Here is a 13,554-nt window from a genome sequence, read left to right as displayed (position 1 = left end):
TACCTATCCTTTAACCGTTGTAGCAAGGTGCATTTGTACAGGAATGCAATTAGCCACTAAATCAACTTTTCTATACATTATTTCCTCTTTTTAAGTGTTTAGGGGTGGGACACTGTGGGAGCATCACCTTTTCAACAAAAGTTGCCATAGGATTGAATATTCACTGTTCCTTTGGAAATGGAAAAGTTTGCCTTCGTTGATGCAATCTGGAATGGTCCCCTTTCCATATAATACTTTGATTGTAAAGTTAGAAACACAATGTTTGATATATGGCATGCGGTATATCTACCAGAGATCCTACTAATCTCCCACCTTTTTAGGCACAGCAAAACATGATTTTTCAAGACACAATTCAACCACAGAGCATAACAGAAAGACTTTTCAAGACTTTCACCAAGAAAACAAGACAAACAGTAGTCAGAAGATCTTAAGTGAAGCAAAACTCAGTATTCACACATAAATCCATAGAACAGCTTATTGCAGATACACCATAGATGAGAGGATTGATTCATAATCTCATGTATCACTTAGGAGTGAGCACAAGAATGCTCACCTGCTTACCAAAGTTTACAGACTCAAGCATCAATTGACTTAAATTTCATAGAACTAGAATCAAGAAATAGATTGTGGAGACTGAGAGACCTCCATGATTTTCATCATTTTTATCAGATATTTAAACCTCATCATCTGCAAAACTTAGGGCTTGGCACAATGATGATGGCTCCTCCTCTTCATCCTCAGCAAAATATTGCTTCCTTCCTATCAAGTCAGCTACCCTTTTGGCTGGTCCAGAGTCCCTGGGGGACTCATTAATGCACCTAGCAATACGAATTCTTGGAAGTATTTCAGGCACAACAGAGGTCGTTGGAGAAGAACTCTCAGGTTCAGAACTATGAACAACAAGATCAGCGGGAATTTCCCATCTCTTCTTCACCCTGCTGCTCTCGGTGCCTAAATTCTTCTTTTCTGGCAGTGTTTCACGCGATTTCCCAGCTGACAGAGAGCGTTTCTTATCACATCTCTTGTTTTCATCCTTGTCATTTTCAGGCAAAGATCTCTTTCTCATTGCTGAGGTCTGACTACTACTCTGATTATAGCGGCTCGCAACAACCCTCCCTGGCCTCAATGGCTTCTTATTAGTAGCTGTAACTGACTTTTCAGCATCTTTGAACAACTTTTTCGGTTGAACAGAGTTACCAAACATCTCTTCTTTCTTCACAGTCTTCTTTGATGCAACTGTGGTGACTGCCTGCCTTGAACCCTGAGTTTTTCCTGCTAAATTTTTTCTTGATTTCGGACTAACACTCAAGCTTTTTCTCCTTTCTTTAGTCACCTTCTCTTCTGCAATATCTTGCAGCTTCCAGAAACACGATTTTCGCCTACTCTGAATAGGCTGAACAGGGGTAATCGTACTCTCTTTTTTACCAAATTGCCGGGATTTGACATCAGAAAGTATCTCAGATGGTCCCAAACTCATACCCCTTCTTGCCCCAGCCATAATCTCTGATGGACCCAAACTTAGCCCTCTTCTCTGAACCTTGGTTTTCGCACTCGTAGCCAAACTTTCTTCAATCTTTTTCTTCTCCTCTGCATTCTTTCCAACCAGTTTTCGATCCATAAACTTTGCAGCCACAATCCTTCCTTTCTTTTCAGACATTTTCACACTTTTCTCAGCCTTTTCAATCTTCAAAGCCTCTAATCTTGAAGAAAGCCTGCTGATTTCCATCTCAATTTCCTCAATTTCCTTATCAATCTTCTTCTCATCATGAACCTCCCCTTCATTGTTACTCCTCAAAATCGGCTTTTCTGCAAAACCCTGGTTATAATACCCCTTAATTGACTTTATTCTTGAGCTGTCAACCGGCCCATTCGGATCAAGAACCTTGAGTGGCTGGGACATTGGAGACTTCAGTGAAGAAACAGATGAAATAGAGGAATGCTGGAACTGATGAGTCTGATTTTCATTTTCTTTACTCGAAAAAGATTCAAGTGAATCAGAAGGATTCAAAAACTGGGGTTTCAGAGGAGACCAAGAACATTTAAGTATTGCCGATGAATCTTCAGAATCTCCATTGTCGAAGGCTGCATTGTTCCATATCTGAAGATCTGATGAATTCATCTCCTCTGGGTATTGTAAAACACTCATTTTCCTCACTCGGGTTTTCAAAATCTGATGATTTCTTGTGAAAAATAGAAATGGATGGTGGGGTTTCGACGATTTCTTGAGGGGATTCTTAATGTGAATTGTAGGAGAGAAAATGGGGTAAAATAATGGAGAAATTTATGTGAGGATTTTTTTGGTTTTGTTTTTGAGTTTTCTGACCGTTAGAGATAAACTTAAACGTTGAGGCTCCGCTCCATCTTGGCCATTGGATATTAAAACGGCTGCTTCAGACGCTCCGATTAGATTTAAAGCTTAATCCGCATTGATTAGCAAAAATCAGACGCGCCGGCCAGCCTGCCTAAGAGTGGGGGCCTAATGATGTTGTGGTGTTGGGTCGTAGCAATATTGGCCTAGTCCAATTAATTGAATTTGGCCCAGTTTGTCTTCTTCAATTTCAACACACGTGAAATGAAAAATTTTTAAAATAACAAATAAAAAACAGCCTTTTCTTGGGGAAAGGAAAAAGTCAAATAATGCCATAACCAAACAAATTTTAATACATTATAGTTATCTTATTCACTATACATGCTCAATTTCAATCAATTAAGTTGCTTTTTATAAGAGTTTGACTAACGAGTATCCAGTGATATATTATTTTTTTTGTAAAAATAAATTTAGTTGAAAAAAAAAGTGTCTAAGTGAATATATGTATTGATATGATAAATTATGGTATGTAATTTAGGTATACTAGTAAATACCAAGTGAGCATGGTTAGAGAAATCCTTCTTATGTAAGTATGTGATATAATGCCACAGGATGCAAATTATATAGTTTTGTTTCTGCAAAGGTCAATGGTAGTGATCGTACGAACAAAAACATCAACCAATTCTTGTTATCTTTTGGTCAATTCTTTAATTTGTCAAAATCTCCAAAATGTATAGTTAGATTTTCCTCCAAAAGTGTAACATAATGAAAGTTGCATCATTCAAATATTATTAGAATTGTCAAAGAATTACACGAAGATAAACCCTTTTAAGGACCCTCTTTGGCATTAATAGGCTGCAAATGAAAACAACCATTACAATAAAATTGCATGCAGCGTTTACAAAATTATTTTGAAGGAAAAACCAAAATACTTAAAAAAGGGGGACGAGCTACATCATTTCAAGTGTAACCCTCCTTTATTTTTCTCCATATCATTGCCATTTTAGCAAACTCCATTCAAGAAAATAGAGAACCCTGGACACATAGCCATTGACCCACAAAGATTTTGTCGCAGTTGATATTGGGATTTATATCAAGGAATGATTGGAATTCCAGATTGAAGTTCTGGGCAACGCTAAAGCAAGTGTCGCCTTTTCCAGCTCCGTGGACCGAGTTGCAAGCTGGGGATGCTGCTTCAGCTGTCGCTAGTTTAACTTCATTATCTAGTGTTTCAAGAAAATGTCATGAGAAAATATGAATCAGATTCCAAACCCAACAAAAAAAAAAAAAGAAAAGAAAAGGCAATTAAGCTTCAAAATTGTTAATACTTACGGCCTAAATTTCTGCTTTCGGCCAAGCTGATGAGGAGAAGAATGGAGAGAAAAGTTGCCATCTTAGTCTGAGCCATTTGTAGATGTGTATAATGGTACAATTTTTTCTTCAAGCTGATATCTTGAATGGTTGATTATGGTGTGATCGCTTCTGATGATTATTCAAGGTATATATAAAGGCGCCCAACATTGGAATGACCAGTGTACCAAGCAGAAATTCATGATTATTATCGAAGAATTCTGGCCGGCTGTTGTTTGTGCATGCCACAATGTACATTATAACACAATTAAAACTAATGCCGTCCTGAGATACAAAAGATAGGCTGAGATCAAGAGGATCGAACCTCATTGATTCAACTCATGAGTTTGAAATAGCTAGTAAACGGGTTGCCAATGCCAATAAGAGGTAATGCACAAAGGCTGGTGGGTCAACTCCAGGACAACCAACTCCCTTAGTGTTTGGTTATTAATCATGCTAATTTCGTCTTCTACTGACTCATCTGCAGTAGATGACTGTCCTTATTTTCGTTCCTTGGTCTCTTGCTTTCGCCTACGCACTACCTTCTCAATCTCAGGGTTGTATATCAATTCACCTGTCAAGAAGAACGGAGCATAAACTAGCAAAAGTATCAAAAATAATCTGAACTCAAAAAGAGAAATAATTCCAGCACCAGTCCTCTGCAACGGCGCCAAAAATTGATAGATACCAAGCATGTGCAATAATAATAAAAACCTAACTACCATAAAAAACAGTCAATAATCAATTCCAAGTATTGGAGCAGACACTCTAGATGTGCAATGGATTACTTGATTCACTCTGGTTCCGAAGAGTTTGCTTAATCCGATATATCAGAATTAATTAACTGACAAAATTTACTAACTAGTAGACAGTGACAAGTAGGGTCGTTTCCTCAGGGATCTAGAAAAAGTTCGTTCCTTTTGAGTCAAGACAAACGGGGGATTTTAGAATTAAATGTTAATGAATTGCCAACTAAATAAATTAAATGTGAAAAATAATTAATTAAGAGAAATAATCGAAGAAACTCTAGCCAAGAATACACTTCAGACATCGTTCATGCAACTGATCATCGATTCAAATATAATTCCAACATTTATTAATAGATTGATTATAGTTGTCATACACGCGATAAACAACCAACATTTTCTTATTTTTTCGATAGTTAAAGTACAACCATTAACTATTTCTCTAACCAGAAAATAACCCTAGGTATGACCGTAGGATTTAATTTTTAGATTGCATTAAGAATTAGAAAAATTCAACCCTAACTAATAAACATGCTACGAGGGTTTGTTTAAATTAGATCGTATGTTTTCCTGACATAAATCCAATTATGCCAGTTGCTACTGGGACGGAAGTAATCGAACAATTACAGATTCAACTACCTCAATTAGCAAATAACCTACGTGAATAATTAAATATTGCGCATCTATTTAATCATACACGATAGCTATAACAATTAAAAGCAGAAAACATACAAATACCAATAAATGAAGGAAACAGTTAAAATAATTTATATTTCACAGTTATTGTTGAACCAAATCTTCAGTTGTCTTCTTGACTAAAAATAAGAAGTTAGTTCTCCATTAATGGAGAACAAGCCATGCAAAATAATTGAGAAAAACCGTCAATTCTTGTCTCCCCAAAATCGGTCAACAGAGAAGAAAAGAACAAGAAATATCGTTGCCTTCGTTTGTCTCTAGCAAAAGCATAAAGAGAGTCTGATGTCTCTCCAATTCGGTCAAACAGGGAAAACAAAAGAATTAGAACAAGTCAATAATTGTAGCTTTTTTTGTTGGTTTCCTCCAAGTTTTGCCAAGAAGCCAGAAAAACTCAAAGACCAAAGAAAGTACAATTTCTTCTTTGCGTTTCTAGCCACCAAAAAGGTTCCTAAATCTCTCATTCTTCCTACTTTTTCTCCTAATTAATTGGTATCCAAATACCAATTACTTCCTAAATAACAATCCTATTACAATGAAACTTCTTCAACTTTTGCTCTCCTTTGGAGTGACCCCACTGATTTTTCAATTTGTAGCCAGCTACTTCACTCATTTTTTTGGAGCTTCCCATGTGCGAATAATCCCGAGAATCCGATCTTGAAGGTTGGAGTTAGACGTGGGCACGCCTAATTATCAGGATGTCTTTTGAAATGTTGATTTTCAACACCTTTTTTTCACTACTTCCTGCAATTAACACCAAATACACAACCTAATAGAATCCACCAAATAGTACGCATTTAGTCCAAACAACTATAAAATATCAGCGAAATAATCTACTAAAATGCACCCTATCACTTGTAGTCCAAACATCTGAAAGTGTAAAGCCAGTAGGTTAAATGGGTATTTGTGAGAAAATGAAATAAGAAACATGAAATTGCGAGGTATAAAACAAGACTTGTAGCCCAAGAAAATTCACAAAGGTCTGGATTTGATTATAATAAAACGTATTCATCTGTAGTGAATGCTATCACATTTAGATATCTTGTGAGTTTTGCAGTACATGAAAAACTAGATATGCGTCTAATGGATGTCGTTAATACATATTTATATGAGAATCTTGAAAATGATATTTATATAAGAATTTTCGAAGAATTCAACATGCTTAAAACGTGCAAATCAAATTCTAAAGATATTTATTCTATTAAATTACAAATATTTTTGTATGGGATCAAACAATCTGGACGTATGTGGTATAATTGCCTCAATAAATGTTTAACTAAAGAAGGTTATACCAATAATTCAATATGTCCATGTATTTTTATCAAGAAAAATGAGTCAAATTTTGTGATAATTTCTGTATATGTTGATGATCTAAATCTAATTGAAACTCCTGAAGAGATTCAAAATAGTATTGAATATTTGAAGAAGGAATTTGAGATAAAAAAAATTTGAAAAAATAAAATTCTGCCTTGATTTACAAATTGAGCATTTGAAAAGTGAAATTTTTGTCCACCAAATTACTTATGCTCGGAAGGTATTAAAGCAATTTTGTATAGATAAGACACATACATTAAGTACCTCAATGGTCGTCAGATCATTAGATCCTAATAAGGATCCTTTTAGACCGCGAGAGGAAGATGAAGAGGTACTTGGTTCTGAAGTACTATATCTCAGTGCAATTGATGCACTAATGTATCTTGCTAATTGTACAAGACCTGATATATCATTTACAGTGAATTTATTAGCAAGATTTAGTTCATCGCCCACAAGACGACATTAGAATGGTATTAAACATATTTTTCATTATCTCCAAGGAACAATTGGTCTTGGCTTATTTTATTCAAATAAATCTAAGTTTAAATTGCTTGGTTATGCTGATGCTGGATATTTATCTGATCCGAATAAAGCAAGATCTCAAATTGGTTATCTATTTACATATGGAGGTACAATCATTTCTTGGCGATCTACTAAACAATCATTAGCCGCCACTTCATCGAATCATACTGAAATAATAGCAATTCATGAAACCACTCGTGAATGTGTTTGGTTAAGATCAATGATCCACTATATCCGGAAGAATTGTGGGTTATCCTCCAAAAAAGAAAATTCTCCAAATATATTATATGAAGATAATGCAACTTGTATAGCTCAATTAAAAGAAGGATATATTAAAGGGAATAGGACGAAACATATTTCACCAAAATTCTTTTCTACTCATGATTTGCAAAAGAATGGTGAAATTGATGTGCAACAAATCCAATCAGATAATAATTTGGCAGATCTATTTACCAAGGCATTGCCGACTGCAGCATTTGAGAAATTGGTGAAGAATATTGGAATGCGATAATTAAAAGATTTCAAATGATATTTGCATAAGGGGGAGAAATTAATACACAAGAATAGTGTACTCTTTTTCCTTCATTAGGGTTTTTGTCCCGATAGATTTTTCCCTAATAAGGTTTTAACGAGGCATATTCTTTGTATAATGGACATCCAAAGGGGAGTATTATGAAATAATTAAAAGTGTGGATGTCCATTTGTATTCTCCAGAGGACTAATTCATAATTCATTGATCACAAGGAGATTAATTCATAATTCATTACTACATTATGTAGAGGAATTACAATGGATGAACGGTTTCAATCTATAAACTCATTCATGTATTGGAAGAACCGTTTTACAGACTATTTATATTCTTGTAGTAATGAGTGTTTAATAGAATTGATGTACCTTTAATTTTATAGTACCTATATATAAAGGTACCTTGGCACCTCTTAGGATTACCTTTTGTATTAGTTGGAACAATAAGAAAATCATTCTCCATTTCTCTACTCATTTCTCTAGTATCTCAATTCCTATTATAGTAGTTCATTTTATTAGTTTTATAACAAAATAATGCCATAACCAAACATATTAATATATTATAGTTATCTTATTCACTATACATGCTCAATTTCAATCAATTAAGTTTTTTTTATAAGAGTTTGACTAATGAATATCCAGTGATATTTTTTTTTTTGTAAAAATAAAGTTAGTTAAAAAAAGTGTCTAAGTGAATATATGTATTGATATGATAAATTATATGTAATTTAGGTATGCTAGTAAATACCAAGTGAAATCCTTCTTATGAACATACATGTCTTGGATAGTTTATTTCTTATGTAAGTATGTGATATAATGCCACAGGATGCAAATTATATAGTTTTGTTTCTGCAAAGGTCAATGGTAGTGATCGTACGAACAAAAACATTGACCAATTCTTGTTATCTTTTGGTCAATTCTTTAATTTGTCAAAATCTCCAAAATGTATAGTTAGATTTTCCTCCAAAAGTGTAACATAATGAAAGTTGCATCATTCAAATATTATTAGAATTGTCAAAGAATTACACGAAGATAAACCCTTTTAAGGACCCTCTTTGGCATTAATAGGCTGCAAATGAAAACAACCATTACAATAAAATTGCATGCAGCGTTTACAAAATTATTTTGAAGGAAAAACCAAAATACTTAAAAAAGGGGGACGAGCTACATCATTTCAAGTGTAACCCTCCTTTATTTTTCTCCATATCATTGCCATTTTAGCAAACTCCATTCAAGAAAATAGAGAACCCTGGACACATAGCCATTGACCCACAAAGATTTTGTCGCAGTTGATATTGGGATTTATATCAAGGAATGATTGGAATTCCAGATTGAAGTTCTGGGCAACGCTAAAGCAAGTGTCGCCTTTTCCAGCTCCGTGGACCGAGTTGCAAGCTGGGGATGCTGCTTCAGCTGTCGCTAGTTTAACTTCATTATCTAGTGTTTCAAGAAAATGTCATGAGAAAATATGAATCAGATTCCAAACCCAACAAAAAAAAAAAGAAAAGAAAAGGCAATTAAGCTTCAAAATTGTTAATACTTACGGCCTAAATTTCTGCTTTCGGCCAAGCTGATGAGGAGAAGAATGGAGAGAAAAGTTGCCATCTTAGTCTGAGCCATTTGTAGATGTGTATAATGGTACAATTTTTTCTTCAAGCTGATATCTTGAATGGTTGATTATGGTGTGATCGCTTCTGATGATTATTCAAGGTATATATAAAGGCGCCCAACATTGGAATGACCAGTGTACCAAGCAGAAATTCATGATTATTATCGAAGAATTCTGGCCGGCTGTTGTTTGTGCATGCCACAATGTACATTATAACACTATTAAAACTAATGCCGTCCTGAGATACAAAAGATGGGACTGAGATCAAGAGGATCGAACCTCATTGATTCAACCCATGAGCTTGAAATAGCTGGTAAGCGGATTGTTATTACCAATAAGAGGTTACAAGTTTGGGTCAGGCTTTCACCCCTAATAAATTTTGGTAATTGTATTTATTTTTAGCATTGTGTTATTTATCTGTTTTGTTTGACTTAAAGTCTAATAAATTCAACAAAACCACAAGAAGTAAACATTCATCCAACAGGAAAAATTTCAAGGATGTAAACTAAATATTGACTTTCTTTAACTTTGTTTTAGCTTGATATTTTTATATAATTGATACGATAGAGAAGATATAAATATTTTAACAATAAAAGAAAATAATGTTAATTTATAAATAATTTTAGGGTTAATCACATTTTATCCCCTTAAAGAATACCCCATTTCTCAGTTTACCCCATAACCTTTAATTTTGCCCACTTAACCCCCTTTAGAATAAAATTGCTCTTGCATTATTTTGACTTTTCATTTGCCTTGTTTTCCTTTCTTTTATTTCTTTTTCTCTTTCTTCTTTATTTAATTCTTCATCTTTCCTATAAAAATCTTCACTTAATTATTAAAATTAAAAAAGAGGAATTGTAGAGATCTATCTTCTCCTCAAATGATTTAAAAAAATATTCAAATCACTTTCCTAAAATACAATTTTTTTAGCATTTCAATTCTTTTAATTTTGGGTTTTCCTCTTTCCTTTTTAGTTTCTAATTTTATTCCCAAGAAAATACCTTAAGATGAAATTGTGACCTGATTAATTATTATCAATTGAAATTTGTGACACGTGGCATCATACAAAAAATCAAAATTAGTTTTTGATGCCTTTTAAACTTTCACCCAGAAATATGCAATTACAAACTCAAAACAAAAATTTTCGTTGAAATGGAATTTCTATTGGGAAGGATGAAAGAGAGAAGAAAGAGAAAAAGAAATAAAAGAAAGGAAAATAATTTCATCTTATGATATTTTCTTGAGAATAAAATGAGAAACTAGAACGGAAAAAGGAAAACCCAAAATTAAAAGAATTGAAAAGCTAAAAAAAATTGTATTTTAGGAATGTGATTTGAATATTTTTTAAATCATTTAAGGAGAAGATAGATCTCTGCAATTCCTCTTTTTTAATTTCAATCATTAAGATGAAGATTTTTGTGGGAAAGAGGGAGAATTAAATAAAAAAGAAAGAGAAAAAGAAATAAAAAAAGGAAAACAAGGTAAATGAAAAGTCAAAATAATGCAAGGGCAATTTTGTCCTAAAGGGGGTTAAGTGAGCAAAATTAAAGGTTATGGGGTAAAGTGAGAAATGGGGTATTCTTTAAGGGGATAAAATGTGATTAACCCATAATTTTATGAATAAAAGGGCAATAATAATCTTTTTTCTTTTCTAACTTTGACTAATCTTCACAGAGGAAAAGTGTACATATTTAAAATTAGAGGGGGCACAGCATCGTTACCCCTGAAGTTCGAGGGGTAAGGTGCTATTAATTGTTTTCGATGTTCTCTAAATGCCGTCCCAACAGTTCAACTTACAGAACATAAAGAAATTGCTGCACCGCTCTTGAGGCAATAGTGTCCAATATATACTAAATTTATCCAATACAATCTCCAATTTAAACAATTAAAACCACCACAAATGAACCACTTCATGAAAGTCTCTACCCCATTATTCATCTAGTCATCCAAATCCTTCTAGATTCTAGCCATTCTCCATGATACTCAAATTCTCTGTGTGAGGGCAAAAGTCAAATTTACATTACTGTTCATGTTTAGGCCTGTCAACGGGTCGGGTCCGGGTCGGAATGCATACATTCGGACCCGGACCCGTTATACTAGATTAATTCCGGATTCGACCCGAATATCCGACGGATCTTCTAATCTGTCACCGGACCCGTACCCGACGGGTCCCGAATCCGGAAGCAGGAAAAGAAAAGGAAATGGCAAACAACCCAACGAAAATGACCTACAAGAAGGACCTAATTGACACTTGGAACAGGGACTAAAAAGACACAACCAACCAACAATAAAGAAAGGCAAGACTGGCAGAAGTAACAAAAACACAATCCTCTTCTTTTTACACGATCTCAAGCTCTTTTATTTATTTGTCTCCCTCCCGCTGCTTCCAACTTTTTCTGCCGCAAACTCTTACTGATCAACAGCCAATGGAATAGCTTCAGCCTGGAACCCAAAACAGAGAACACGATTGTTAGAAGAAATGCTTTTGAAAGAGGAGAGCTGAACAATGCAGATTCATCAACTCAAGACCAGATAACTTACCAACTTGCGATACTTGAGAGCATAAAACATTTCCAGATAACGGCGGATCTCCTGGCGATCAAGCTTGGAAACACATTTCCTGAAAAATTGCAGATCTAGTGAATGGTGAGTGGTGGTGGTGGAGGCGTGACTCAGGAGTTGGGAGGCAGAGGAGAAAAATGGTCGCTGGGGCTGGGTAAAGAGCAAAGGAAAAGAGAGTGCGGCGGCGGTGGGTTACGTGGGTATTAGACTATTAGGGATTTAGGGTTGAACAAAATTGAGTATATATTTTTAATTATTAATTAATTAAAAAACGGGTTCAGGTCCTATGCGGGTCGGAACGGCATATTTCGTATCCTATCCGCAAATCTATTAGATTGAACGGGTCCGGGTCCGGGTCCCGAAACTATATGTCTACCCGTACCCGGCAAATATTGACGGGTCCGGGTCCAGACCCGAACCGTTGACAGCCCTATTCATGTTGACGAGTCTACAATTGGATGAAACCACGAAGGATGCTTGTTCCCTATGCAACAGCTACTCTATGAAGGATACTTGTGCTTTACCCCCTCAGCAGAATTTATCTTCATCTCTTCCCAGGAGCAAGAAATTTGGCTACTCACAAAGGCATGGCTCATCATATTTAAATTTGACTTGTGAATGAAACCAAACTTTCAGAACAGAGACTCCAGTTATTGCTGAATATATAGTGCACTTAAGAGTTTCCTTTTGAAACTTACACCTTATTTCGACTAATTTGCCCACTGATAGTATTCTGATGCAGCTGAGAAGGAACAAAGATTCAAGATATGACTTGTGCATCCACGAGCTTTCAACCCAATTACGGGCAAAGAATCATCCAAAGCTTAAAATTTTCAAAAAGGATGCGAACAAATGAAATCCCAGATATCAGCACAAATTAAAAGCTAAGGAATTTTTCCCCTTTTACTCTTCATCATATAATGATGAAATACACCCTTTTGATATCAGGATAGTTCTGAAAATAAAGGGCAGTCAAAATTTCATTCTTTTCCCCATCTGAATGATAAATTGCCAAGCAGTAAATCATTTTTCTTGGGTATAGTTACTTACATGGACAAGTTGGATTTGGGTTTCTATCGGTGCTTAGATCATGCCTTTATTATGCACAGTTGATGTATTAAGCACGTTATCAATCGTGTTTCCAAATTAGCATTTTTATTTTTGGTAGGAAAATTTCATGAGTTCAAGTCTCAGCTATGCTCATAAGTCCTCATGAATCTCAACAATAAGCAGATCATAGAATGTCTGACTCCATTTTTTTGTCAAAGGGGAAAAAATAAAAGGAAAACAGACAGTGTGCTTCATTGAGTTTAACAAAGCTGAAAGTAAATTGATAATCGGTAACAAAATGCACATTAACTTTTATTCATATTTTGGTCCTATACAGAAGCCTATTACCAGGATGGAGCACTCAGGGATGATTCATTGAGGGTTGAATAAGGCATTTGCCTTCTAATACTTAACTTTATTTTTTCTACATCAGTCTACTCCTTAGTTAGCTAGAGCTAAGCAAGGGATGCTGATAATAAATCAAGCTATTTCCTGGACAAGACTTGATGCTAGAAAAATCCAATTAATAGCTGTCGCGAATGTCCATTGCTTCAAAACTTAGCAAACATTTTGGCTTTCAAAGCCTCCGAAGTACCTATATGCTACTTCCTTAGGGAAAAGCACAAGGCAAAGGATATATGGAATTGTCAGGCAGAAGATGAAGCACAAGAAAGCTATCTGGAAATGAAAGAATTTTTATAAAGAAGGGAAATGCTACTCATTTCCCTCAGGAAATGTAAGCGTGGCAAAGAGCATTGATAAATTATAAATGGACTTTCTTTGGGAAAGATCCAGCAAAGGCATAAATCCACTGAGTCTCGAGGTAATGGAATCAAATTCACTTAGGTATTACGGTTGATGAATTTGGAGTTATG

General features: G+C 35.0%; 1 protein-coding gene and 1 long non-coding RNA gene across 2 annotated transcripts; both read right to left on the bottom strand.

Moving 5' to 3' along the window:
• Positions 1-427: 427 nt before the first annotated feature.
• Positions 428-2,313, bottom strand: LOC113689491 (uncharacterized). Its single transcript, XM_072050949.1, has one exon. It carries the CDS (start codon positions 2,144-2,146, stop codon positions 674-676), a length of 1,473 nt encoding a protein of 490 aa, XP_071907050.1. The 5' UTR covers positions 2,147-2,313; the 3' UTR covers positions 428-673.
• Positions 2,314-10,892: 8,579 nt separating this feature from the next.
• LOC113690833 (uncharacterized) lies at positions 10,893-11,824 on the bottom strand. Its single transcript, XR_003448490.2, has 2 exons — positions 11,609-11,824; positions 10,893-11,509 (listed from the first exon to the last, which is right to left on the bottom strand). It is a non-coding gene; the product is annotated as an uncharacterized lncRNA (long non-coding RNA).
• Between the last annotated feature and the right edge of the window lie 1,730 nt (positions 11,825-13,554).

Source organism: Coffea arabica, chromosome 5c (assembly GCF_036785885.1).
Source record: "Coffea arabica cultivar ET-39 chromosome 5c, Coffea Arabica ET-39 HiFi, whole genome shotgun sequence".
NCBI classification, from domain to species: domain Eukaryota; kingdom Viridiplantae; phylum Streptophyta; class Magnoliopsida; order Gentianales; family Rubiaceae; genus Coffea; species Coffea arabica.
The sequence above is the reverse complement of the archived record's forward strand: the minus strand, read 5'-3'. Positions and strand labels throughout refer to the sequence as shown.